At 44.2% G+C, this 27,252-nt stretch overlaps 1 protein-coding gene across 1 annotated transcript in view; it reads left to right on the forward strand.

The window, feature by feature from the left end:
* Window positions 1-750: 750 nt before the first annotated feature.
* The window catches only part of MGRN1 (mahogunin ring finger 1), a 180,203-nt gene continuing 153,701 nt past the window's right edge, over window positions 751-27,252 (forward strand). The window contains exon 1 of the mRNA XM_030212140.1: window positions 751-1,040. Within this exon, the coding sequence (XP_030068000.1) occupies window positions 953-1,040 (88 nt within the window). The 5' untranslated portion in view covers window positions 751-952. The remainder of the gene's footprint in view (window positions 1,041-27,252) is intronic.

The following is a 27,252-nucleotide window of genomic DNA, read 5'->3' on the forward strand; positions in this document are numbered from 1 at the left end:
GTTCAAGCTTCTCCTTCTTACCTACAAATGCACTCAGTCTGCTGCCCCTCACTATCTCTCTACCCTCATCTCCCCTTACGTTCCCGCTCGAAACCTCCGTTCACAGAACAAATCCCTCCTCTCATTACCCTTCTCCACCACCGCCAACTCCAGGCTCCACTCATTCTGCCTCGCCTCATCCTATGCTTGGAACAACCTTCCCGAGCCCTTACGCCAAGCCCCCTCCCTGCCCATCTTCAAGTCTTTGCTTAAAGCCCACCTCTTCAATGCTGGGTTCGGCACCTAACTCTTTCAGGAAATCCAGACTGCCCCTATCAGACTGTTCACGTGACCTTTAGATTGTAAGCTCTTTGAGCAGGGACTGTTCTTCTATGTTAAATTGTACAGCGCTGCGTAACCCTAGTAGCGCTTTAGAAATGTTAAGTAGTAGTAATATTGGGGGTGCTCAAGCACTCAAAGCACCCACAGAGTCGGCTCCTATGCACACACATATCTATGATGAAACCCTGCTGTAACCCCAATATCATAATAAAAGCTAGCAGCAGTCGTTAGTTTCATTCCTGTGGAGCTATACCGAGGCCTTCCCCCCCCCCTGATTTCCTGGGACTTGTAGTTCTCTTAGGCACATTCCGTGCCTTAGCCTTCGCAAGTTCCGCACTCTCGTGAAACCACATTTCCCGTCAGCCCCTCTCCCCCGTGCGCCCTGACGTAAGAGCGTGTTTGGGCACGACGAGAGGAAAATAGCAAAGGAGGTGTAGTAGAACGGTGGCGCGGCCTCGGTGTTACCTAAGCGACGTCTCTGTCCACTGCTGCCTCCTCCACCGGTTTAGTGCGCGCCCTTGGGCCGCCCGCGGCTTCAGAATCTGCCGCTGTTCAGTGACACGTACCCCCCCCCCCCCCGCCCCAGCATTTCTCTCTTCTTTTTATTTATTGATTTCTCTTAACGAACAGCATGGGGTCCATCCTGAGCCGGAGAATTGCTGGGGTGGAAGATATCGATATCCAAGCGAACTCTGCCTACAGATATCCTCCGAAATCCGGTACGAACCCGACCGGGCTGATGCAGTTTCTCTTAGTAACAGCAACAGGCCCAATGTCCTCTCCGCCATTGCCTTTCGGGCTTTCTGAAGTCCGGTAAGAGCCCTCCAGCCGGGGCTTCAGTCACCACCGATGCAGGGGCCGTTTACTTAAAAATGCATTAATGTTTCCGAAAAAAAAAAAGTGGAACAAATAGGGGACGTGCAGAAATATTTCTGTACCTGTATATATATAATTTCCAAACTTCGGCGGATGTCCATTGTTTCTGAAATAGTGGAATTAATTGGCGAAGAAGTGCAATGTAATGAAAGCCAGCTGAACCTTCGGGGTTCAACAAGTGCGGAGGGAAAGAAAGCAGGGCGAGTGTCTTATGAGCTAGAACTCATAACGGAAATCGTGCGCTGCTTGGCATGCTTGTAGGTGCCACGTCTGTGGGGTGACTTAATTGAAGAGTCCCCTTCACGGCGAAGGAGGGGTAACATGCATTTAGCATCCCTAGTCGTTTTGAAGGTTGTTTCATATAGTTTATGGCATGTATCACTTAGTTTAAATTGATAATTTATTTTTTCTGGGGTTTTTCACCTTTTTGTTGCATAATATTGTTTAGTTGAGCCTTCTGTGTTTTAAGGCTTTTGTTTACATTTTGATACTGGAGAATAGTCTTTTTATTTTAACAGGTCTGCTACTTTTTTCTTTATAATAGGGTTTTTAACATATTGGGCTGTATGGTTATTAAGGACAAAGTGGGCACCAGTGATCCTTAATACAGGAAGTATAGTTTTTCCATTCTAATGAATAATTCTCATGTTGAGTGCTTACGATTTTGATTAAATTGTAAATTTCTCACAGCATTTTAAAAGCATCTTTTCATAGTATTATGGAAATGACTGCTAGTAGTAGAATATATGGTTTTGGACTATATTTTTAGTGTATTTTTGCATACTTTACAAGTTTGTAGCAGAATAATATCTTATTTTTAAAGATTAGTGTTTATATGTTTTATTTCTAAGTTACACACAGAGTTTAAGAAAGGTCTGGACAGCTTCCTAAAGGAAAAGTCCATAGACCATTATTAAATTATTAAATCCAGTGCTATTTCTGGGATAAGCAGCATAAAATGTATTGAACTTTTTTGGGATCTTGCCAGGTATTTGTGACCTGGATTGGCCACTGTTGGAAATAGGATGCTGGACCTTTGGTCTGTCCCAGTGTGGCAATTCTTATGTACTTATAACATCATGGGTGGCAATGCTGATTTTATTTTATATAGTTACAGAAAATGCAAGAGAGGCAGAAGATTTGCGTTGCAAACACAGCAGACCAACAATGTGGATAATAATGGCAAGGGCTTTAATTCAGCCAAATATTATGGCCCTCAGGCATAAGTTCTTGCCATTATTATCCACGTTGTTAGTCTACTGTTTGCTATGCTTTTTCATAGCTATGTCACATTTATTTGCTTTAATTTTGGCCTTTTTCAATTATATTTAGGCCTGACAGATTGTCTTGGTCTTCCAACTCATCAAAACTGATCTCTGCTGGGTAGCAGTACCATAAGCTTTCACTGACAACTACCCAGGGTATTTTGCTGCTCGTTTTATAATCTCCCCTTGCTCAGCCATTGCAGCAGTGTGTCCTTTACTGGGAGCCACAGACAGAATGTTGTGTCCGCAGTGCCTGTGAATACGCTTTCACAGAATTACCACCCTGAGGAGCAATGGTCAAGTCTGAGAATCAAATCTGAGTCTCTGGGCTAATACATGGGAAAACTTTTAGTATGTGGGCCCAAAATGGAAAGAACCCTTTACTACATCCTGTATATGGGCAGAAACAGAATTGATGTACTTGTTTAGAAACTGTGATTAAATGCAGAGTCCTAGGTTTGCTCAACATCTTTCCTGGTTCTGAGGAACCTATTTTTTTAAGGTGGTTGGAACATCTCTCACTCTCTCTCTCTCTCTGTATATATATATATATATATATATATATATATATATATATATATATATATATATATATATATATATATATATATATATATATATATTTGTGCAGAGTCCTGCTGTGGAATTTCCTTTCCATGATGCACACTTTGAAAATATTACTGTAACGTTAAAATTAACATTTATATATATATTAATGTTAATTTTAACATTAGAGTAATATTTGCAAAGTGTGCATCATGGAAAGGAAATTCCATAGCAGGATTCTGCACAGTTGTTTGCTCCAATAGAAAGCACCGAACCCTAGATGCATACATCCTTGGCGATAAGAGTTTAGGTTGATGTTTTGGGAGATAGTTTAAATGAATATAAGCAATGTCCACAAAATAGTTTTATTTATTTATTAGGATTTATTTACCACCTTTTTGAAAGAATTCACTCAAGGCGGTGTACAGTAAGAATAGATCAAACATGAGCAGTAGGCAATTACAGCAGTCAAAATGTTCAAATAACAATACAAAGTATGGCAAAGTATACTACTTACAATGTCAACACAATATGTAATAGAATATTATAATTGATAGTGAAGGGTAAAGCAAAGATGGAACATATATATAGGTAAGAGAGTAAAAAGAGTTAAAAAGTAAGGTGACTGATTTAAAGAAAGTTGCACATGAAGTAATAGAAATGGTTAAATATTATCTCAACTAGGGTAGGAGTGGGTAGACATGTCTTGCTGCAGCCCGAGTCACTCCTTGTGTGTGTGTGTGTGAGTGAGACTAACACGTTAGTTACTTTTTCCATTAAAGGCCTGGTTGAAAAGAGAAGCTTTCACCTGCTTCCTGAAGTAGAGATAGTCTTGTGTTAAGTGGAGCCTTTCAGGCAATGCATTCCAGAGTGTGGGGGCTACTCTGGAGAAGACTCGTGGGTATCACATCTTGTAATGTCTTTTGGAGAGGGTGTGGTTAGTGATAGTCCTTGAGAGGACCTTAGTGTCCTTGGCAGTGTGTGGAGGATCATCCTATTCTTCAGGTACTCAGGGCCATTCCCTTTGAGGGCATTGAAGATCAGACATAGTTTTAAATTTAGCCCTATATTGTACTGGTAGCCAATGAAGTATTTGTAAAAATGGTGTGATGTGGTCACGTTGCTTGCCACCTTCTATGAGTATTGCTACTGCATTCTGAATCAACTGGAGTTGGTGCAGGCCCTTTGTAGTCAGACCATTGTATAGTGCATTGCAGTAATCCAGTCTTGGTGTTATCATGGCATGCACAACTGGGATAAGATTGCCCTTCTTGATGTAAACAGAGAGGCAGTGTAGCTTTGCAAATAGTAGAAGCAGCTCTTGAAGGTTGCTTGGATTTGGGGAGTCAGAGTAAGTGTTGAGTCTACTGTATTCCAAGGTTCCTGACTTGTGATTTAAGGGGGAGTTTGTACTTCCCCAAAGGGATTTTGATGTCAGGTATGTAGCCGCTTGTGTTAGGTACCCAGAGAAGCTCAGTTTTACTTGGGTTCAGGCAAAGTTTGTTGTGTTTAGCCCATTCTTGAATTGATGTTAGACAGGTAATCAGTTTATTCAAGGCTGTGGGTTAGTCAGGTTCAATGGGTATGAGTAGCTGCACATCATTCGCATAGATGTAGAACTGAGTTGTCCATTGACTGGATCAGTTCAGCTAGTGTTGAGATAGATATTGAACAGAATAGGTGACAGTATCGATCCTTGTGGACTCCGCAGGTCAGTGCCCATGGTGGTGATGAGTTGTTGCCAAACATTATGGATTGTTGCCTGTCTGAAAGAAAGAATCTGAACCAGGCAAGTACTATTCCATTGATACCTGTTTCTGTCAGTCATGCTAGCATAATATCATGATCCACAGTGTCAAAAGCTGCTGAGAAATCTAGCAATACTAACATAGAGGTGACTTCCTTGTCTCAGTTTCTGTGAAGATCTAGTAGGGATACGAGGACCGTTTCTGTTCCATAGCCAGGTCTGAATCCAGATTGACATGGATCTAGCCAGTTTCTCTTTTCTAGCCAATCATTAAGTTTATTTATTTATTTTATTTATTGAATTTGTACCCCACATTATCCCACCTTTTTGCAGGCTCAATGTGGCTTACAGAGTATGGAAATGAAAACGTCGTTACATGATTTAAAAAGAAAAAAGAGAAAAAACAAAAAACAGTCAATCATAAGCTGAGGTGAAAGAGGAATTCAGATGGAAAGGTGTTAGATAAGGTCGTGTGAGAGGTGTTTTAGGTGCCTTATGTAGTTTAAGGAATGATATGTTTCATTGAGGGTGACTTTTGTAGGCTCTGTTGAAGAGATGTGTTTTCAGAGCTTTGCGAAAGCTTGTTAGATTGGTTATGGTTTTCAGGGCAATGGGTAGTGCGTTCCAATACTGTGTGCTTTTGTACGCAAAGGTAGTAGCATAAGCCTGTTTGTATTTCATTCCTTTACAGCTGGGGAAGTTCAGGTTGAGGAATTTGCGGGCCGATCTTTTGGCATTCCTGGGCGGTAAGTCCACTAGGTTTAGCAAATAGAGTGGGGCATCTGCATGAATGATTTTGTGTACAGTCGTGCAGATCTTGAACTCAATTCGTTCCTTGAGCGGGAGCCAGTGCAGTTTCTCTCTGAGGGGTTTCGCACTTTCATATTTAGGTGTTCCAAAAATGAGTCTGGCTGCGGTGTTCTGGGCTGTCTGGAGTTTCTTGATGGTCTGTTCTTTGCAGCCTGCGTACAGAGTTGAACACAAACTGTTTGTTCTATGAGCAGGACTCTGCAACTGTTTGCCCCAATAGAATGCATCAAACCCTAGATGCATACATGAGGGTCTTCCTTGGGGATAAGAGTTTAGGTTGATGTTTTGGGAGATTGCTTATATTAATTGAAATTATGTCCACAAAATAGTTTGTGACTCTTGCACTTTTGGGTAGCTTTGGTCCACACCTTTCCGTATTTTGTCTAGTTATCTTTGAATCTTTTGCAAATTTAGACCTGTGAATTTACCATTTTTTTGTTGAACTGCCAGTTCAGGCCAAAAATGTTTAGGCATTTAATTCCCTATATCTTTAATGTGGTTTCTAATAGGTGAACTATTGCATAGCCAGCTAAGAACAAAGAAGTTGGTAAACTTGCTGGTTGTTTTACCAATATGAGTGTTTGTGTATGGGTGTGCAATTAAATACTTGCATGGATTGCTCTACATCCTGGGTGATCCTGTAGTCTGCATCACTGCTTGTCATTTGGGGAGGGGGGGCAGTTTGGGCATATACTCCTTTTTCATGGATTTTATACTTTTAATTCATAAGGCTTTTTTACTCAAATGTCCTCTGGCTTCCCAACACTTCTCTGCCCCCCCCCCCCACAACATTCCACAAGGGCTCGCTTGGAGGTTCAGAGAGATGTTGGTGAGATATCTTTAACTTCAGACCATAGGTCTGATATTCCCCTCTCTGCCTCACACCCCATGATGGGCACCAAAAGGCTGCTTAAAACTTTCGTATGCATGTGGCTAAGAGAGGACTTATTTCCGTGCAGTGGGATACCCCTGATGCTGACTTGAGAATGACGGGGGCCATAGTTCGGCTGTACCCTCTTCCTTCTGGGGAGCTGGAGTCCTTGTGGCTACCTAAAGTGGACTCTCTGGTTACTGCATTGATCACTTCTGGCAGGATGGATCTTTCCTGCCACAAGTGATCGCTGCTTTTCATTGGAATCAGTGTTTCTCTGCCCTCCTTTCGCCGGGAGGATTACCCATTGGGGTTTCATTCTCTTTGGTGCCTGGACAGTCATAGAATGCTTATCAAGTATCTGGAGGTCACCAGTGAGTTCAGATGGTCTGACCATCTTTTTGTCCTGTTTGCGTGCTGCAAGAAGGGCAGCCAAGCTTATAAGGCCATCTCCTCAGTGGCCAGATCTCCTCCGTTGGATCTTAAGGTTCATTCCACCAGAGCGCAGTCTACTTCCTTTGTGGAGTCAGTTGATCGCTATTGAAGAAATTTGTAAGTCGGAAACATGGTCCTCGGTGCACACTTTTCTGAAGTATTACAGATTGGATGTGTTGGCCCGCAGTGATTTGGCCTTTGGGGCCTCAGGCCTTCCGGCAGGGATTACTGGGTCCCGCCCTACTTGAGAACTGCTTTGTTATATCCCACAATTCTCTGGATTGATCTATGGGATGCCATGGAAGGAAAAATGAGTTCTCACCTGATAATTTTCTTTCCATGAGTCCTGACAGATCAATCCAGAGGCCTCCACAGTTATTGGGATTGGAATCTCTCTGAACTTTTCAGTAGGTATATATGTGTTGTTTCTCTATGGCATCCCCCCCCCCAAAAAAAAAAAAAAAAAAAAGAGAACATGGATTGGGGGCTTAGAGAAAAAGTAGCACTGCGGAAAGGGAGGGCCCTCATGCGGGTGTATTGCACTGTCTGTTTCCTTTCTGTGTCCTCTTGTGGCTCTTGTCAAGTTGGTGTTTTTGGAGGTAGGAGATTTCCTTGTTCTCCGTTCTATCTTTATAAATACTGGTAGTAGAGCTTTACTGAATAGCATATTTTACTATTTGGCCGAATATGAATACCGAATACAAATAATGGGCGTTGAGCTTTAACATAACAAATAATAAATGAAGCAATGTGAAATCGAAGATCATGTTTATTTCAGTAGGATTTAGCATAGTAAATTTAAATCACTATTCAGCCGAATACGAAATGTATTTGGGGCGCTATTTAGAGCCAAATCGAATACGGATATTTGATACAGTCCTAACTGGAAGTGAGACTGCTGCAAAGAGACTATATGGCAGAGCTGGCATTTTCTCTATCTTCACCTGCTGGTAGATGGTCCTAACCTGCAAGTCTCTGGATTGAAAGAAAATGATCGGGTAAGAACTATTTTTTCCTTTTGCATGATACCTAATTTAAATTACAATCTAGAAAAAATACTACCAAAAATTGCTAAATGTTGACTCTCTCTTTTTGTGCAGAATTTCCCTGGGACTATAGTAAGACTATATCATAAAACAAAGCCCTCACAGTTCTCTCCCTACATCGATCTCTCCCATAGGGTTAGCATCCCAGCATTGACCTGTCACGCCTCTACTCTCTATCCCATTCATTCAGGTCCATAACTCAGTCCTCCTTAAGCCCCTACCCCAGGCTTAGTTCTCCCTTATTCTCAATCCCACTTGTAATTCTTGCCTCATATCTTTTCCCCAAATTCCTTTCTCCAACTCTCTTCCCAACCTTCAGTCACACCCCTGTTACACATGCTGACTCTCTTCCTGGTCTCCTTTCTTTCTCAGGCTCTACCCACCTGCATTCACTCTCTCCTGGAGGCATCTAGCTTGGATTCCCCATCAGCTTCTTAGGCTTGAACCCCTTTCATCTCTCTCTCTCCAGCTCCTGTTCTGTCTTTAGCCTGATACCCACTCTAGGAACCAGGCTGTCAGCTGTCAGTGTGCTCCCTCAGCTCCTTCTCTGTACCTGAGCAAGCACCAGTTCCTCCTCTTATTCCCCATAAGTACATAAGTAATGCCACACTGGGAAAAGACCAAGGGTCCATCGAGCCCAGCATCCTGTCCATGACAGCGGCCAATCCAGGCCAAGGGCACCTGGCAAGCTTCCCAAACGTACAAACATGCTATACATGTTATTCCCCAATGTCGGCACTATCTTAATCTTCCCTCTCTGACCCGCTTGGATCCTGTTTTAACACTGCTTCTCCTCTTCAGAATTTCTTTCCACCAGGCGTTGAGATTGAGAACCAATACAATGTAAGGGCAAAATGCCCTCCAACCTGACCAATAGAAAGAAAACCTGCTGCTAGTTAGAAATCGAGGTTTTTTTTTTAAAATTTCATCTATCTATATAAAACGAACCTCCAGCGTTCTGTTGAAGCCTCACCTGCAAGCCGGAAACGTCTCCCTTTGTGGTGGTGTAGATATCCGGTTTGCCCATGAGTGTCTGCCCCGCCCTTGCGTCAAACGTGATGACGTCGAGGGCGGAGCACTGACACTCAACGAATCAAGGAAGCCCATTGGTGGAAATGAAAACAGTAATGGAATTCAAACATGAGTGGGATAAGCATAAAGGAATCCTGTGCCAAAGGAATGGATCCTCAGGAGCTTAGTCAAGATCAGCGGGGCTGGTGGTTGGGAGGCGGGGATAGGGCTGGGCAGACTTATACGGTCTGTGCCAGAGCCGGTGGTGGGAAGCGGGACTGGTGGTTGGGAGGCGGGGATAGTGCTGGACAGACTTGTACGGTCTGTGCCAGAGCCGGGGTTGGGAGGCAGGGCTGGGGAGGTGAGGATAGTGCTGGGCAGACTTATACGGTCTGTGCCTGTGCCAGAGCCGGTGGTTGGGAGGTGGGGCTGGTGGTTGGGAGGCGGGGATAGTGCGGGGCAGACTTATACGGTCTGTACCCTGAAGAGCATAGGTACAAATCAAAGTAGGGTATACACAAAAAGCAGCAAATATGAGTTATCTTGTTGGGCAGACTGGATGGACCGTGCAGGTCTTTTTCTGCCGTCATCTACTATCTTACTATGTTACTATTGGTTAATCTCTGTTTTTACTCCACAACGCAGCCGTCATTCCCATACACTCAAAACCAAACAAAATCGCCGCTGCACCCAGTCCCCCCGCCCACAGTCCCCCTCACCCACCCTCCCGCAGCCGCTTGCTCACCGTTCCGCTGCACACCCTCTCCTCTCCGACTCTGGCCATGCACCAGGACGATTACTACACACGAGTGGAAATGACCCAATCAAGTACAATGTAAACAAGGAAGCCAATTGGTTAATCTCTGTTTCCACTCCCCAACACAGCTGTCATTCCCATACACTCAAACCCAAGCACACCTAGGAGCTGCTGATCCACATTGTCGTTTTTTTTTTTCTTCTTCCATCTGAAACACGTCTAAAGCTGTTTCTACTGGATAAACTGCACCTTAACTGGTAAAAGACAAAAAGTTTTTGTTTTCTTACTGCACACCTTTTAAATTTTATTTGAAAGCTACCCATCTGTACATATGAATATCATGAAATCTAAATTAAATATCACTAAAACAGCTTTAAAAATTATTCTACCTGGTAGAAAGAGCAATTTTAAACTCTGTATTTTCAGATCATTTGTCAACAATACAAACTTTATCCAGGTAAGTGCCCGTGGCTGCGTCAGCCCCGCCGTTGCCTGTCAATGTGTGTCACTGAAAGAGTATGAGGGAGCTCCAGCTGCCTGTGGGTCAGGACAGGACTTAGCTGCTGGATGCCAGAAGCAGTGTCTCCTTAGGTTGACAGCAAATAGCAACCCCCCCCCCCCACCAAGCAGGGAGGGGACAGGACCTTGGAACTGGGAGGGAGGGGGAGGGACCCTTGAACTGGGAGGGGGACTATGGAACTGGGAGGGAGAGAGGGTGACCCTGGAACGGGGAGGGTGGGGACCCTGAAACTCTGAGGGAGGGTGGGGGGGACCCTGAAACTGGAAGGTGCCCAAGATTTCCAGGCCTAAACATCCTACCTCTGGTGCAGTATAGCTCTGTTCAGCTTGAGCTGCACAGTGCCTGAATTCTCATGCAAGTTTTGTGAGACCATTACAGAATTTTAGCACCGTGCAGGTCAAACTTGAGTTGCACAGGTGCAGGGAAGAAATCATTAATAAGTAGCTACTGTGCAGGAACATTAGGATCAGCAATGGGAGAGTATCAGAGCCAACAAAGTGAGGTACAAGTGGCTGATTGAAACCAGCTAGTGAGTGGGTAGGAGGGGGAGAGTTGAGGGGAGAAGGTGAGGGTATGACTTCTGGGGATAATGAGTGGGTGACTGATTGGCTTGGGGGGGATTTAAAGGGGCAGCCCAATGGAGATGATTAATGAGGTGGGAGGGAAAGAGACTGGTAGAACTAGGTTAGTAGAGGGAGAGAGACTACAAATGGGGAGACTGCTAGGGATAGGCCGAGAGGATGAGAGACAGGGTGAAGGGATATATAAAGAGAGAGAGAGAAAGGGGGAGCAACAGTACGTTGTTTAGTGAGCTCTTTTCTCCCCTGTAGGTGCAGAATAAGAGCAGTAGTCTTGGTAAAATCAGGCCTTACTGTAGATGTTGAAGAGGGCACGCGTAAAAACTAGCCACCGAAGAGCTATCTAAACTTTACCATTCGTTCCCTTCCACCACTCTTTCATCTTCAGTGGGGTTTACTGGGAAGTTGAGAGAACTGGATCCAAAGAAAATTTGTTAAGCACTGGGGAGGTGGGGGGTGGCGTGTGTTGGAGATGGAAGATCAGTGGGGTAAGAAGGAGGACAGACAATGGGGCCCTTTCTCTTTGGGACTCATTTTCAAAGCACTTAGTTTTACAAAGTTGCATAGGTTACTATGGAACTTTGTAAGTCTAAGTGCTTTGAAAATATGCCTGTTTACCACCCCCTTCCTCCTTTCTCCCTATCCTCATGATCCTGGTCCTCCATTCGAAGCTCACTCTCTTGATTTTGTTACTGGTCCTATTCTTTGGTGGTTTCAAGCTCCCTATTGATTTTTATTCTCTTTTTTTTCATGTTTATTTTTTTAACATTAGTTTTTGGTTGGATTCAATGATCTGATATGATTGTGCTGTCCTATTTAATTGAGTTCTTTTTTTCTTTACATACAAGCCATTTAGCCCATTAAAATGGGCAGCATTTTTTATTCGTGAAATGTAATTCCCTTATTGTAATATTTTGTCTGTGTGTGTGTGAGAGAGAGAGAGAGAGAGAGACAGTGAGAGTGAGTGTGAGTTGAGAGAGAGAGAGACAGTGAGAGTGAGTTGAGAGAGAGTGTGAGTGTGTATGACCATCTCCTTCTGGCTCTCTTCTCTCCAGGTCCCTTCCCCTCCATGGGCACCATTTCTCCCCTTCCCGATCAGTCTCCTGTTTTCTCCTCTTTTCCCTTTACTTCCCCTCCATTGACACCAGCTATCCCCTGCCCTCCATGATCACCATTTCTCCCTTCCACTCCATGACCACAGTCTCCCTTGTTTTTTTTAATCCCCTATTCCCAGCATCTGTTCTTTTCAAACATCTCTCTCTCTGCTCTCCTTCTACCAGTAATTTTTCCTGCTCTCCTGAATCCCTTACCCCTCCCCATGGTCCCCTTTCTCTCTCTCTCTGTTAACTCCTGAACCCTCACCCTCCGACTTCATCTTTAGTGCTGCAGGCAGAAATCGGAGCGCTGACAGGAGCAAGTATAAGGAGCGAGAACCACTGCTGCTGCCTACAGCCTCTCCGGGCACGCTGCAGTCTGCGCACACCTCGTTACTCCTCCGCTTCTGCTTTGACATGGGTTTCCCCTCGGCAGCCCCCCACCTCCGGATGAGGGGAGGGAAAACAGCAGGAGCCGGGTTAAGAAGCGCTCTCGCAGCTCGTCGGGGTAGCTCCTGTAAATGACAGATGGTGCGGGAGTGATCTGTGACGTGACGTGCATGCGCAGAACAGCGCATGCGCGGCACGTCGGTCACTCTTCACTTATATAGTATAAGGTTTGATTATTGTAAACCACTGTGATTGCATTTGTGGATAAGTGAAGAGCTAGGAAATCATTCAGAAATTGATGCCATATGGATGCTACCATTTTAGGATGCTTCAGCACTTCTCGCTTTAATCCCTAATCTGCCGAAGGGGAGCGAAAAACAATTTATACCACCATCTCTGCTGTGTTTCCATGGGGGAGCCAGCACTGATTGTATACTGTCTCTGCTCAGTTTTCTTGGAACTTAGAAATTAAACCTTCAGTACCAGACACACAAATGAGTTGAATTATGAACAGAAATGCCAGTTCTCAGGGCCAGGGTTGAAGACTTGAAGGCTAGTACTGCTGCTCATAAATTTCAAACATGTTAATTCATTCCTTTTCTGTGTCTGTGCTTTGCTCTGTGGTGGCTGCTTTGGAATCACCCTCTCCCCTACAGAACAGGAAGACAGGGAGGAGGAAAAGAAGTGGAGGAACTGGATTAGGGAGCTGGATGGATGTTCTTTGCCCTTTCTGCTCAAAGCTCACCTTCTTCCCTCCTGTCCTTGCTGCCTGCCTGAAAGGGAGGGTCTGGAGTAGAACGCCTCTGTTGCTATGGTGCTGGGGTCAGAAAATAGCCCCCCCCCCTGAAATTTATCCCTTATTAAAATAAGTAAATACTATTCATATTGAGGCATCTTTTAAAGTATTACAGAGCTGAGGAAGTTTAAGATAAATGGTGTAATAAACAGCTGCCAAAATTAGTGAGGCTATTGTGTGAACATCTGGCTGCTGAGGTCCTATGACTTTGCTGGATGGTACCAGTAAGTTTAAATTTAATTATCTGTTCTATAGCCACTTTTAAGGCATTCCATTGTGCTTGGACAGATTTGAAGCCTGACTGTTAGATGTAGGTGGGTTTGCACTTCAACTGAGTAGATTCATGGCACGAAATGCAAGAAAATCTATGCAAGAATAGGTAGGGTTTATAAGAAGAGAACTACAAAAGACTGATATTCTGGGTTCTCCTTAGATTAATCTCTGAAGTGGGAGCAGATCACTGATTTTCCTTGGGCAAGGAGGATGAATCAACCACATACAGGTTTGTATGGCTGAGTTATCCTGCTGTCTATGAAGAATCCCTTTTGCTGGTAAATTATGACGCTTTCTGCCTTGTAGTTTAACTACCTTATTCAATGGTACTTCCTTGTTGCTTCAACTATCAGACTGGTGGTGAAATTGAAGGCTTGTTTTCATTTTTCCCATAACCGTGGCTTCTCTCTGGTCCTTGTGACCCCCCCCCTCCCCAAATGCACAATTGAAACTTGTCATCCCTGATTCCCTCTGGTGGTCATCTGGTCAGTTCGGGCACCTTTTTGTGGCTTGGTCGTAAGAAAAAAAAAGGACCAGGTAAAGTCGTCCAAGTGTTCGTCAGGGACGCCCTTTTTTTCCCCATTATGGGTCGAGGACGCCTATGTGTTAGGCACGCCCAAGTCCCGCCTTCGCTACGCCTCTGGCACACCCCTGGGAACTTTGGTCGTCCCTGCGACGGAAAGCAGTTGGGGACGCCCAAAATTGGCTTTCGATTATGCCGATTTGGGTGACCCAGTGAGAAGGACGCCCATCTTGCGATTTGTGTCGAAAGATGTGCGTCCTTCTCTTTCGAAAATAAGCCTGTAAGTCTCGGATTCTCGCCCACAGGAGTAGAACTTTCCCGGTTGGCCAGTAAGCAGCTGGGGTGTAGGAAGTATCTGGCCAGGGGTGCATACTATTCTTTTGACATTGCATCCACACTCTCCGCCATAGGTGTGGGAATAAGCAGACTGTCATGACTGCGTATTTCTGACCTGGAACCAGCAGTTTAGGAGAGGTTGGCTAATGTGCCTTGCTAAGGGGACAATCTATTTTGGGGATAAGGAGGAGAATGTTGCTGACCTTGTAAAGAAACATACTGATACAATCCAAACCCTAGCTTGGTACCCTCCAGCTGCAATTTCTTCATCTCAGAGGCTTTCAAGTGGGCCTAGGTGGCGGCCCTACTACTCTCAAGGCATAGGTTTCCTCTGCCCAGAACTCTCAGGCCCAGGGTTCTTGACCGTGCCAGTTTCGACCTTAGAAGTCCCAGCCAGCTCCCCAGTCAAAGCAAAGGATGAGCTTTTGACTGGCTCCAGGAAAGCATAGCCTCACTCAAAGTAACCATCCAGATGGCCTATTGGTGGAGGGGAGGCTAAACCTTTTCTTTCACAGGTGGCCCCATGTAACCCTGTGGACCTCTCTTCTCTAAGGAATTATTCAGAAACTTAGTTCAAACTCTAGTACTGTCCCATTTCAACTATTACAACGCGGTTTATGCTGGCTGCAAAGACAAAATGGTGAAGAAATTACAAACTGCTCAAAACACAGCAGCAAGACTTGTTTTTTAACAGAGCCTCACTGTTGCTTTATTCGGGGGTCCTTTTACTAAGCTGTGGTAAAAGGGGGCCTGCGCTAGTGTCAGTGCGTATTTCTAATTCGTGCTGAGGCCTCTTTTTACCGCAAGGCTGTCTTTTTTTTTTTTTTTTTTTTAAGAAATGTCCGTGCAGTAAGTGAACCATTGAGGTGGTGGTAAGGACTCCCATGCTTCTCAATTACTGCTGGGTAAGCACTGACGCTACAAAAATAGAAAATATTTTTGTAGTGTCGAAAATGGCATGGGCTGGGGGTGGGACCTACCGCTGTGTTCCTGCGGTAGTTCCAGATTGGCATTCAGCCAGCCCATTGCCGCGCGCCAACCCTTTAGTAAAAGGGGCCCCTCATTGCATTGCCTTTCAATTAGCAGCTTATAATTTGTGCATTTGCCTTCCAAATGATTTATGGATTGACACCGGAGTACATGCTTCCCTTGATTGAATTTTCTGTTCATAATTTCATCTGAGGATCCAGGGACTTCCTACTTCTTCACCGTCACAGCTGTAAGAAAATTATATGTAAATCGGTGCTTTCAGCTGATTTTTCGTGTCAATGTACTAAGTGGTGGAATTTATTACCAAAAACATCAAAGGTATTCCAAATTATATTAGCTTTTGGAAATCGCTAACAACCTTTCTTTTTAAAAAGTTCTTACAAGAAAAAGATTAATTCTAACCCGATCTTATATGGTCTTTGAATATTTCTGTATATCTTTGACACTAAACTGAAATTTAATCATTCTGTAACATTTTGAAACAATCAAACTTTTGCAGCCTGGATTTTACATATGGGTCATAATTCAAGGACCTCTGTCCTAAACTACTCTGAACCTGGCAATTTAACTGGCCCCAAAAATATGCAAAGAACCTTTTTTTCAGTGTGTGAATGTTTAACCACACAATCTTGCATTGCAAATACTGAGGCAGACTGGCTCCATATCAGAGGTTCTTAACCTTTTTATAGTAGGATTCTGAGTTACAGAAAGAAAAATCAGAGCCTACTTTCTCTCTAAAGTCTCTTGAATTATTCCTATCCAGCTGTCTTTTGTGAGTGTAAATGGTGACCATGGATCTGATACATTGTCTGCATGATGAGGTGTAATCCCATCTTGAATGGGTACTGATTTTAGTATTATATATTTTTTTTAACATTTCTGAGAGTTTTCTTGTAGTTTTCTGTGGTTGGCAATCATCTTGGCAAGAATGTCACAAATAAGGTTTGGCTCTTTTACTGCAATAGATCAATGATGTGCCAAGGACTGATGTCAGATTGTTGTTTCTAGAGAAAGATCAAGGACTCGCAGTGTGACTAGCAGAACTGTTTTGTATTTTTTTCACAATGGCTGCCACAATCTGTTTTGGCACAAATTATCATTAATGTTTTCAAGTCTGCTAGAATCCAAAATACCAATCTGTTGTAGCAGTGGAACTTTTCTGTAGGATATTCTAACCACATCTCTTACCTATCCCTTTGCTCAGTCACAGTCTCATTACTCTGGATGTCATCCTTAATTTGTACGTTGTGAAGTACTGTACATCTTCTCATTCTGAAAGGGGCTTTCTTCCCTCAGAGATAACCATTGCTTATTAGGCTGCTTAATGACAGAGCTTTACATTTGCATATACCAGGCAGTCTATAGAGTCCAGCTGTCTCTTTAAAATAACTCTAAAGGTTAGTGATAACACATTGGGAGTTTGTACTTGTAGCCAGGTTTATAGCACTGTGAGACATTTCATTTCCAGTCCCAAATAATGACTACAAAGATTTTGAGGACTGTATTGCAGAGCATTTTTTTTGTTTACTAAGAATTTAAAAAAACAAAAAACAAATAATTAGTATCAGGAGGTTTTTGTATCGCCAATGATGACGAAGTTCTAGCCCCTGTTCTGTTTTAAGTACAGCAGAGGGTTGTCTTGAGGCGTTTTCCTCCTTACAGAGAGACTCTTTTTGCTTACGTATGAATGACTATGTTTCCGTAATTATATGCATTGATATTTAAAAGAGGAAACCAGTTCCCCTGTAGTACCTATAGTTTATCTGCATATTGTGAATACACTGAAAACCAGACTAGTAGGATGTGTGTCCCAAGCCCTCGATTTTATGATCTAACCATTTTGAGACTTGAGCTTTCATCTTTATGGTATATCATATGACATAAACTCTTGTCCTTGAAAGCTCATTCCTCAAACTGGTTAAACTATAAGATGGCAGCAGCCTTGGTCATTTTGCTGGTATAATCTCAGCATAAATTTTCTATATACTCTTGAATGAATTTCATACAGTTCCTGGTATATTTTCTTTCCTTTCGATACAGCCATTGAGGAGGCAGTGGTTAGATTACAATTGATCTTTAATACAATTGCAAAGTGGCTAAAAGAGAACAAATTGGCTTTAAATGTTAGTAAAACTGGTGATGTTTTTTTAGTAATTGTGATGAAGAGCAGGTTTCTGAGTCGATTAAATTGTGTGAAAATGAGGTGCACTTGACATCAGTGGTTTGTAATTTAGCAGTCAACTTGGATGTCTCCTTGAATTTTAAACCACGTATTAGAAAGGTGGTGCAAATTTATTTTTAATTTAGGATGTTATCCAGGTTAAAAGGCTGTATTCCAGTTTAAGATTTTAGATTGACTGTCCAGAGTTTGGTGATGAGTGGTCTGGCCCACCGCAATACCCTATACTTGGTTCTAGCAAAGTCTAGTATTAGGGCATTGCAGGTGGTCCAGAATACAGCAGCGAGGTTGATAGTGGGTCGGTCATGTTTTCAACACATTTCTCCAGTGTTGAGAGACTTCCACTGGTTACCATGGAAAACAGAATTAATTTTAAAGTTTTATTGTTAATTCATAAGCCATTGAAGTTATTACCTGAGAAAAGTTCTCAAGATTTATCAACCAGCTAGATCTTTGTGATTGATGGATGCTGGTTTACTGTCTTTTCCAGCATTGCGTAAAATTCGTTTTGAAGAAACAAGGCAAAAAAACTTTTTCTATTGCTGGGGCAGATTAGGCTGGCGATAGATACTAAACAATTTTTAAAACTGCTTAAAACACATTTATTCAGCATTTTAGAAATGAGTACTGTGGGAATGTTCATTAGCAGTTTATGAGATTAATTTATTTTGCAGAAGATGGGAGGCATTGTTGTAATTGTGATTTGTACATTTATGAATTAATTTGGGTCTGTGTATGTTTTCCCCATGATCCACATAGTTTTTATGTGGAATATTAATGAATAAACTAAACTAACAAAGTAAATATCAGTCGCTCTTTCGCTCACCCAGTCTGCTGCTGTTATAGCTCTAGTTCTTTCCCTCTATTGTATTGATTTGCTGCCTTACCCTAGGGCAGTGGTTCCCAAACTTTTTCGGCTTGCGGCACCCTTAGTGTCAGCAATTTTTCGTGGCAACCCCCCCCCCCACACGGGTCTCCACCCTCCTGCCCCACATCATGTCCAATATTTCTCCCTCTTTCCCCCATGTACCATCTCCTCTCCCCTCCCCAACCCATGCCCTCTTGTAATCCATTATAATCCATTTTTTACCTTGTTCTTGGGGAGTGGAGGATGAAGAAGAGCCCGGACTGGAGTCCTCATTATTCTTGTTTGTATGATTTTTAGAGTCTGCTTTCTCTTATTCTTTTTGTTACCGACCCTCCGTATACCAAACTGGCACGACTCCCCACCAGCCCCCATATAGCAGAGTCTGTGGATAAAACTCGACAACCCGTGTTCATGGATACCAGCTTTGAGAGCCACCCCTGACAATGAAAAGTAGCCCCTGCCAGGCCAGACGTCCAGTCCCATACAGATGGGCAAAGCGAACATGTGGTTGGTGAGGCCCTGAATGTGAAGCAGAAAGAAGAAGAACCACTGACACCACTGCAAGCCTCTCCCACACAGCAAGAAAATCCTCATGACCCTGTGCCACCAGTCCAAGGGACACCGGTGCCACAGCGCAATACCTCACCCGATGGCTGGCCCAAGGTACAGTAGCTACCCGAATCAGCCAAACCGGGCCGAAATGGCAGTTAGCCTCTGCAAACACAGAATCTGCCTGGCACGAGACTGTGTCCACCCCTCAGGACCGGGAAGGAGTCCCAGCACAAACATGCCCACCAACTGTGAAAATCCCCAAAAATAGGTACCGTGAGGATGGGGGGGGGGGGGGGTCCTATCATAAAGACAATACCGTGAGTTCCCAGACAGATCTAAAGCCCACCTCTCCATGCCATACCCCCTACTCCCCCTTGAACCCGCAATGCTAACCAATGTCAGACAAAGAAACTTTACATAAGTGTATAGGGAATAGTTCAGAGATCAGCCTCCCTATACAGATTTGCACTGTTTGCCCTATCATGTCCTTGCTAAGCCCTGCAGTGTGGATACTAGGTGCTGCCTCAAGGCAAAGGTGCGAGACCCAACTCCCTGATCGCCAAGTCTGTGCACAACACGGAGAAATGTCATCCAGTTACAAAAATTCCATCTACTTGCACCAGGCACAATACGCCCCCCACTGGCCACATCCCTGAATAGTGAGGAACCAGCAATACTGAACTGGCGAGTGTCCTGGCAAAGCTCCTTAAGACCCCCACTGTACCCTGTTCTCCTCAGTCCGTTAGGGATCCATAGGTGAGTACCTACCAGGATCCATCATGGGGAGACACATGCTCAAACTACAGCCTTTGCCCCCACCGACGCTGTCAAACTGCAGAACCTATTCACCACCCCTAAAGCACCAAAAGCCAGTGTAAGCAGCTCGAAAAGCCGGCTGTACTCTTGTCTAAGACCCAAGATACCCACAGCCGGGTACCCCTAACCTACTGTCTTTTAGAACAAGAAAATCAAAGTTGATGCAATAGTGCAAGAATGTTGAAAATGTACTAACAAATAAGATATTATTGAGGCAACATAGTTTGCCTGAATAAAAGAGGGAAGAAACAGTTGCAGGATGTAACAGTGCCCTCGTCAGCTGGAGTTTACTAAAAAGCTGTATGGAAATTTTGAAATAGTTATAGTGGCATGTGCCATCGAAGGAGGATCCTTAATACTATTTATGTAAATATTGACAACTACATTATAGAAGATATGTGGTGGGGTATCCTTTGAAGTTTTATGAACTACACTGTAGGGCTTCATAAAGTACATGTGACTGTTACAACGGCTGGATTGTGAAACTCTAGGGATAGAGGGATATTAATATATGGTTTTATTAGATTGGTGTGAATGAGAGGAGTGTGTGGTTAAGATTGTGGGAAGGTATTTTTATATAAATTTGAGATTTTGAATAAATAGATTTTGATACATCAAGCAGAGAGTAATAGTTACTATATTGATGCATACTCATTAAGGATAGCCTAAAAACCTGACTCATTGATGGCCTACCAGGACTGGGAGTGAATGCCAAGGATCTAGGTGGTTAGTTATGACCTATTAAAAAAATCATAGCATAAAACATCACATTTCTATAAACACTTATAAATATATTAAAGCTTGTGTAAAAAGTAAAATTTCTATCATCTTTTTACTACTTAGGCCTTTCGTGCTTTATGGGCTTGCTGTGAGAACTTGCCCCCCACTTTCTGAATCTGCCGTCAGTCTGTATAAACTAACAGCAGCTTAGCTGTGAGAAACCAGAACAAGGCCTCCATTCATCGGCCATGCATATTCTAGCCAGGGGTCATGACACTTCTTTCTGAAAGAAGCAGTACTTTTCTTTTACTGTTACCCAGGGCCACCACTCTTTTTGTATTTGTTCAGCACTGATGCCCACATCCTAGAAATGACCCTGGGACTATTGCTCAAGCTTGGGCCTACGTATGCTAACAGGCCTTTGTCCACTACTCTCTAGGACACTGATCACATTGTATCGAGTACTATCTGTGGAATTCTATCTGGATTACATTTTTCCAAGTTCTTTTAAACTGAATATTTCATTAAAAACTTCCACAGCAGTAGAGCAAAGAGTGAATGTGCACTGCCAGGATGATGATAATCTTGGCTTCGTTACCTGTTCCTGGCTGCATGACTGAGTGTATATGACTGCTGTTGTCTGGCTAGTGTATGGTTTTATAGTGGCATGTTTGTGAAGACCCCCCCCCCCCCCTGGCCAAAAAAAAAAAAAAACCTGTTGTGGTGTAGCAAGCAACATTTATGTATCAATCGTTTTTATTGATAAACATCTCCATCAGTTACATGCCACCAAGCAATAACATTTTACAAATTTCCCTTCCCAAAACACTTCCCCTCCCAACCCTAACCTTCCCCTTAACTACTGAATACCTTAAAACACCCTACGAGCATAAAAGTTGACAAGACTGAATACCAGTGAATTGTATATCTGAGGTCTATTTGTTCAACAGAAGACTTCTTGCCACGGGGGTCATTGTATTCCAGAACGGACTCCAGCATTGCTACAGTTTTACCACTCCAGATGAAGCAAAGTCATGAATTTTCATCGGCTCCATTCTCAGAAACATGGTCATCCACATTCTCCATTGCTGAACTGTAGGGTAATTGTTAGTTAGCCATTCTGTCAAAATGACTTGTTTTGCCACTATAGTGGCTTTAAACACAAATCTTTTCTATCCACTCGGAGAAGGTGAACTTAAAGTAGAGCTACGAATCATAGTGCCATCTCGCGTTCCACATCCCAGACACCTGCAACAATATGTCTTTCCAGAATTTTACAATCCCTGTATATGTCCAAAACATATGTCCCAATGTGACCCCTTCCGCTCCACACTTCAGACACGATCCCCAAGGTGACACTCCCATATGGAACGCACAATGTGGGGAAATATACACACGGAGCACAAATTTGTAATGCAGCTCCCAGTGCGCAGCAATTGCAGAGTATTTGCGAATGTCCAAAATATGTACTTTCAGCTGCTCCACTTTCAGCGATAGCGGGGATATCCTTCCTCCATAATTCCAAAAGCCGAGAGTAGTTTAATTCCGGAGCAGTGTCCCTGATATGCCGATGATGAAAGGAAAGCGACACTTTCTGTTGCGCCTCTAAAGAATAGGCTGTAGAGAGCTCAACCTGAACATCTTCTGTCAAGTCACTCCATGGTAACGTTCTAATGTAATGACTCAGTTGAGCATAAGGAAAGATATTTCTGGAGGGGATTGAATACTCAGACTGTAGATCAGTGAAGGATTTAAGTTTGCCATCTGTTGTCACTACATACAGCAAATATACCAATCCACAGCGCTGCCACCTGTAGACGGCAGGATAGATGCCACCTGGCTTGAACGCCGGATTGCTACAAATTGACAAATAAGGTGTCACCTTTGGTGAAAAACAATGTAATCTGCACACCCACTTCCATATCGCTTTAGCAGTTGTCATGATAGACAAAAGTCTCAATAATTTTGGTATCGTGCCACCAGAGACATGCAAGAGGTTAGTAAAATGCACGTTAGGCAGAAGTTGAAGTTCCAGTGTTGTATTAGAATAATCAGAAGTTGAACAAAACCAGTCATTAACATGCCTCATACCATTTGCTACTGTTACGTGCCTCATACTTAATAATCCCAACCCACCATATTCCACTGGTATTTGCATCACTGACAATGGAAGACGTGCTCTTTTCCCCCTCCAGAGGAAACCCCTTAACAGTTTGTTCAACTTTTGTTCATCTGTCATCTTTAAATAAATGGCAACAATTGAAATACATACAACCATCTTGGTATAGTAAACATGTTGTATAAGGCTACTCTGCCGGGCGAGGATATTGGCAAAGCTCCCCAGGCCTGGAATTTCTGCTGTGTTTCTCGTAATAAATGCTGTTTTTGTGTGTACAGTTGTGTTAAATCTGCTGGTATAAATACTCCCAAGCATTTTAATGAGCCCACTGCCCACTCAAAGGGGAATTTCCCCTGCCCTTTCGCTTGCATGCCAGCCACCACCGACATGACCTGTGACTTATTAAGGTTCAACCTAAATCCTGAGAGATGCCCATACCCCTGCAGGCAAACCAACAGTGAATCTAGTGATCGGGGTGGATCCAACCTTACCACAAGCAGGTCATCCGCGTAGGCCAATACTTTAATATGTTGTCCAGCTAACTTCACCCCCCTCACTCCATCTGACAAGGACATTTGATGCAATAGGGGCTCTAGGGAAAGCACGAACAACATAGGTGAAAGTGGGCATTCCTGACTGGTTCCCCGCGCAATTGGGAACTCCATTTCCCTAATACCATTCACCAGCAGCGAAGCTGTTGGTTGATTATACAGGGTTTGCAGCGCTTTTAAGTACCATCCCCGTAACCCCACATCTGCCAAAGTGTGAAATAAATACTCCCAGCTAACCCTGTCAAATGCTTTTTCAGCATCTAAGCTCACCACCAGGGAAGGTATTTTAGACTTCTGGCACTCAGCCATGACAAGTAACAAGCGTCTGACATTGGAGACCGACTGTCGGCTTCTGACAAACCCCACTTGCTCCTGGCCCACCAACTTGGGGAGAACCGGCTCCAAACGCTCAGCCAATATCTTTGATAACAATTTTAAGTCCAACATTGAGGAGCGAGATGGGCCTATAAGATTCTGCTTGCTCACTGGGTCTACCCTGTTTTGGTATTAAGAGTTAATGCCATGTTAGCGTGGGAAGGGAAGGAGCCCCGTTCTATCATGTCTTCATAATAGGCTAACAAGCTCCCAAGCCTCTGCCGGTAATGATTTATAATATTCCCTTGAAAACCCATCGGGTCCCGGAGCAGAATGTAACTTTTTTTATTGCAGCTTGCAATTCCGACAATTGCAGAGGGGCATTGAGAAAGTCCAGTTCTTGAGTTTTCAGTTTGGGGAGCCCAGCTTGTTCTAGATAATCAGTTAAGGGCGATTCTGATGGGTTCTCCTCCGCTGCATACAGGGAGGTAAAATATGAAGTAAGTATGTGTGCAATTCTCTCCGGTTTGTTTGTTAATTTACTAGAGGAGTCTCTTAGAGCCTCTATCGTTCGCGACCCTGACCCAGCTCTCTCTAACCCATGCTAACAGACGCCCGGGTCGATTTCCATATCTATGCAGCTTATATTTGCGATAAAAAATAGAGTGGGACTCCTTTTCATGTAACAACATATTAAGTGCTGCTTGAGTGGTCTTAAGGCTCTCAAGAGTTGCTCGGGAGGGACATCTAATATGTCTTTGCTTCGCTTTTTTTCAGCTGGGTTTCTAAATGTAATATACTAGATGCCAAGCGTTTTTTCCTTGCACAAACGAAGTCTATGATATCTCCCCTCAACACAGCCTTAGAGGCTGACCAGAACAGTGATGGCTGCTCTTCATGCCCTGCGTTAAGTGCATAACTGTTCCATTTTTCCTGTATATTTTTGAAAAAATGGGCCTGTATGCAAATAAGACAGAAACCTCCAGCCCGATTCCTCTCCCTTATCAGCAGCAGTCTCCACGTCCATCCACATTGGGGCATGATCAGAGATCTCCTGCGGGCCTATTACCACCGATTGAACCCTAGAGAACAGTGCACGGTCCACTAATATATAATCTAACCTAGCTTGAGTTCTGTGCGCCCTGGACCTGTGAGAATAGTCTTTTTCACTGGGGTGCAGCACTCACCACGTATCTACTAAATTAAGAGCATGCAAGAACATGGAGAGTGTGTCAGCTCGATATCCTGTATAATGATGGAAGGCTGGGTTAGTACAGTCCAACCTTTGGTCTGAAACCAAATGCTGCCCTCCAGTCTGCAAACATGTCTGAATTAGTGAGTGGAAAAATTTGGGATCTTGTTGGTTAGGGCCATAGACAACTAGCAAGTAAAACTCTATACTCTGCAACCATATCCGAAGTAATAAATAGTTGCCTTGTATTCCCTTAGCTACCAGGGACGCTTTGTATGGAGTGCCTTTCCTAAATAACACTGCTACTCCCCCCTTCCTACCCTGGGGAGAAGCCGCGAAAACGTCCCCTACCCATGATCTCTCTAGCTTCTTGTGTTCCAAATCTGTGAGGCGGGTTTCCTGCAAGCAAGCTTATGTCAATCTTACGTCAGTTCAAGGCGTAGAGTATTTTAGAGGTCTTTACTGGGGACGTGATGCCCCCCACATTCCACGTTGCTACTCGGACAGGCATTCAGAAACCTGCACAATGGAAACCAAAAGGAATATTTTTACTACTCCCCCACCCTCCGCCTCAAACTGCCCATGACCATCGTTCCACCCCCCCCAGTAGCACACATAATCCACCACATCTTGCTTACATATAGCTCTCAACTCATTCAACAACCACGCTGCTCTCAAAAGTCCACAACTAGTCCATCCCATAATTACCCCAAGGTCCTGGAGATAATCACCCTGATGTGTGTCCCCATGTATCTCAAAGGTATTCAGATTTTGGCATAACTTAATTTTCAATCCCTGCCTCCCACCCATCCCCCCAAGCCAACCCTGTTCTCCTAAACCCCCCAAACTTCCCCACACCATTTTCACAGGCACCAATTACCTGTGGAAATGAGATCTACTTAGATGCTAAGGACCCTCAACCCCAAACAGCCATTATTCATATAAACTTACCCCTACAATATTCCTCTGGAAACACACATAGTTAAACAAGTACAATTGGCATACCAAGATTTCTATGCGTTTTCAGCCGCATCAAAATGGCCCCCCTCAACGAGAAAGGCCTTCACCTCAGTCACTGATTTAAAGTTATGTCAGTTATCCTGGTTCAGGATCCTCATTTGCACTGGGTAAGAGAGCATAAATTTAGTGTTCTTTTTTATAAGCAATGAACATAATGGATGGAATTGGCGACTATGTATTTGCACTGCTTGCGAGAAATCTTGAAAAATCAACACTCTCTGACCTTCATATTGTAAGTTTTCGCTTTGTAGGCGGAATCCCTGAAGAATTTCAATCTTATGCCTGTAGTTGAGGATTTTCGCTATCACAACTCTTGGACAACTTTGGTTTTCAATCTTTCGTCCCACCCGGTGCGCCCTCTCCACCACCACAGGACCCACTGAGTCGGATAATGCCAACTCGCCAGCCAGTTTTCTAGCCAGACTGTCAAGTTTTGATCTGGCACTCGCTCTGACAATCCCACGATTCTTATATTACTAGTAAAAAAGGCTCGTTTCTGTTTTAATGGAAACGGGCGCTAGCAAGGTTTTCCTGGGAGTGTGTGTGTAAGAGTGAGTGTGTGAGAGAGAGTGAATGTGCGAGTGTGTGTGTGTGACAGAGAGAGTGAGACTGGGTGCGAGTGTGTGTGTAAGAATGAGAGTATGTGCCAGGGTCCACCCTCCCTCCCAGTTGCAGGGTCATCACCCCCCCCCCCCCCCAGTCTGTCTCCCAGTTGCAGGGTCTCCTCCTCTGCCTCCCTCCCTTCCTTCCTTCCTCCCTGTTTCCCCGTTGCAGGGCCCTCCCTGTTTCCCCCTCCCCCCTTCCAGTTGCAGGGTCTGTCTGTCTCCCCCCTCCTTTTGTCCTTGACGTTTTAAGGCACTGTCTATCAAGAATTTTAAAAGGACAATGTGCAGCAGCAGCTCCTAGGTTTCCTTGTTTTTGAGTGTATGCCAATGAGGGCTGCGTTGGGGAGTGGAAACAGAGATTAACCAATGTGCTTCCTTGCTTACCCTAGACGTGCTGTGCTGTCTTCCATTCCTGTCTATTAGACGTCCTGCAGCATCTGCTAGGTTTGGTTGCTTTGTTGTGAGTGAACGGGGATGAGCGATGTGCTGCAGTCGGACCCGCTGGTCTTTCCCTTCCCCCTCTTGTGAGTGGACCGCGAACGTCATTGTGATCCCTCACCGGCCTCCTCGACATTGGACAGTTGGCGCAGCATCTCGCTTGCCGTCTCGCTGCCCTCCCTCTCCATCCTCTCCGACAGTGCGAATCAGGAGTTGGAGAGCAGAGGGAGGGCGGCGGCGGTTTTTGGAGGGCGTTTAGTGTGCACGTGTGGTTTGGGAGGTTCAGGCAGTCTGGTGCGATTCCTAGGCAGGGGGAGGAGTAGGGAAGCACGCTCCGCGTGTTTCCCTACTCCTCCCCCTCCACATTGGAGTCTCTGGCTCTTCCCCTCTCCCTGACGTTTCCCTACTTCTCCACCTCCACATTGGACACTCGCGCCTCCTCCCCTCTCCCTGACTTTTCCCTACTCCACCTCCACAGTGGACACTCGTGGCTCCTCCCCTCTCCCTGACGTCACGATCTACTCCATGAAGGACACCACCACCGGAAGCCACCAGGCAGCCTCAGAACGTTGGAGGTGAGCTTTATTATATAGGATTACGTCATGAACGATTCTCTAAGTCCTCCAGCTTGGATACAAGCTCTACGATTTGTGTGTTTTGGCATGCGATATCTGGGTCCTGTCCCCGCGAGT

This window comes from Microcaecilia unicolor, chromosome 8 (assembly GCF_901765095.1).
Source record: "Microcaecilia unicolor chromosome 8, aMicUni1.1, whole genome shotgun sequence".
NCBI classification, from domain to species: Eukaryota; Metazoa; Chordata; class Amphibia; order Gymnophiona; family Siphonopidae; genus Microcaecilia; species Microcaecilia unicolor.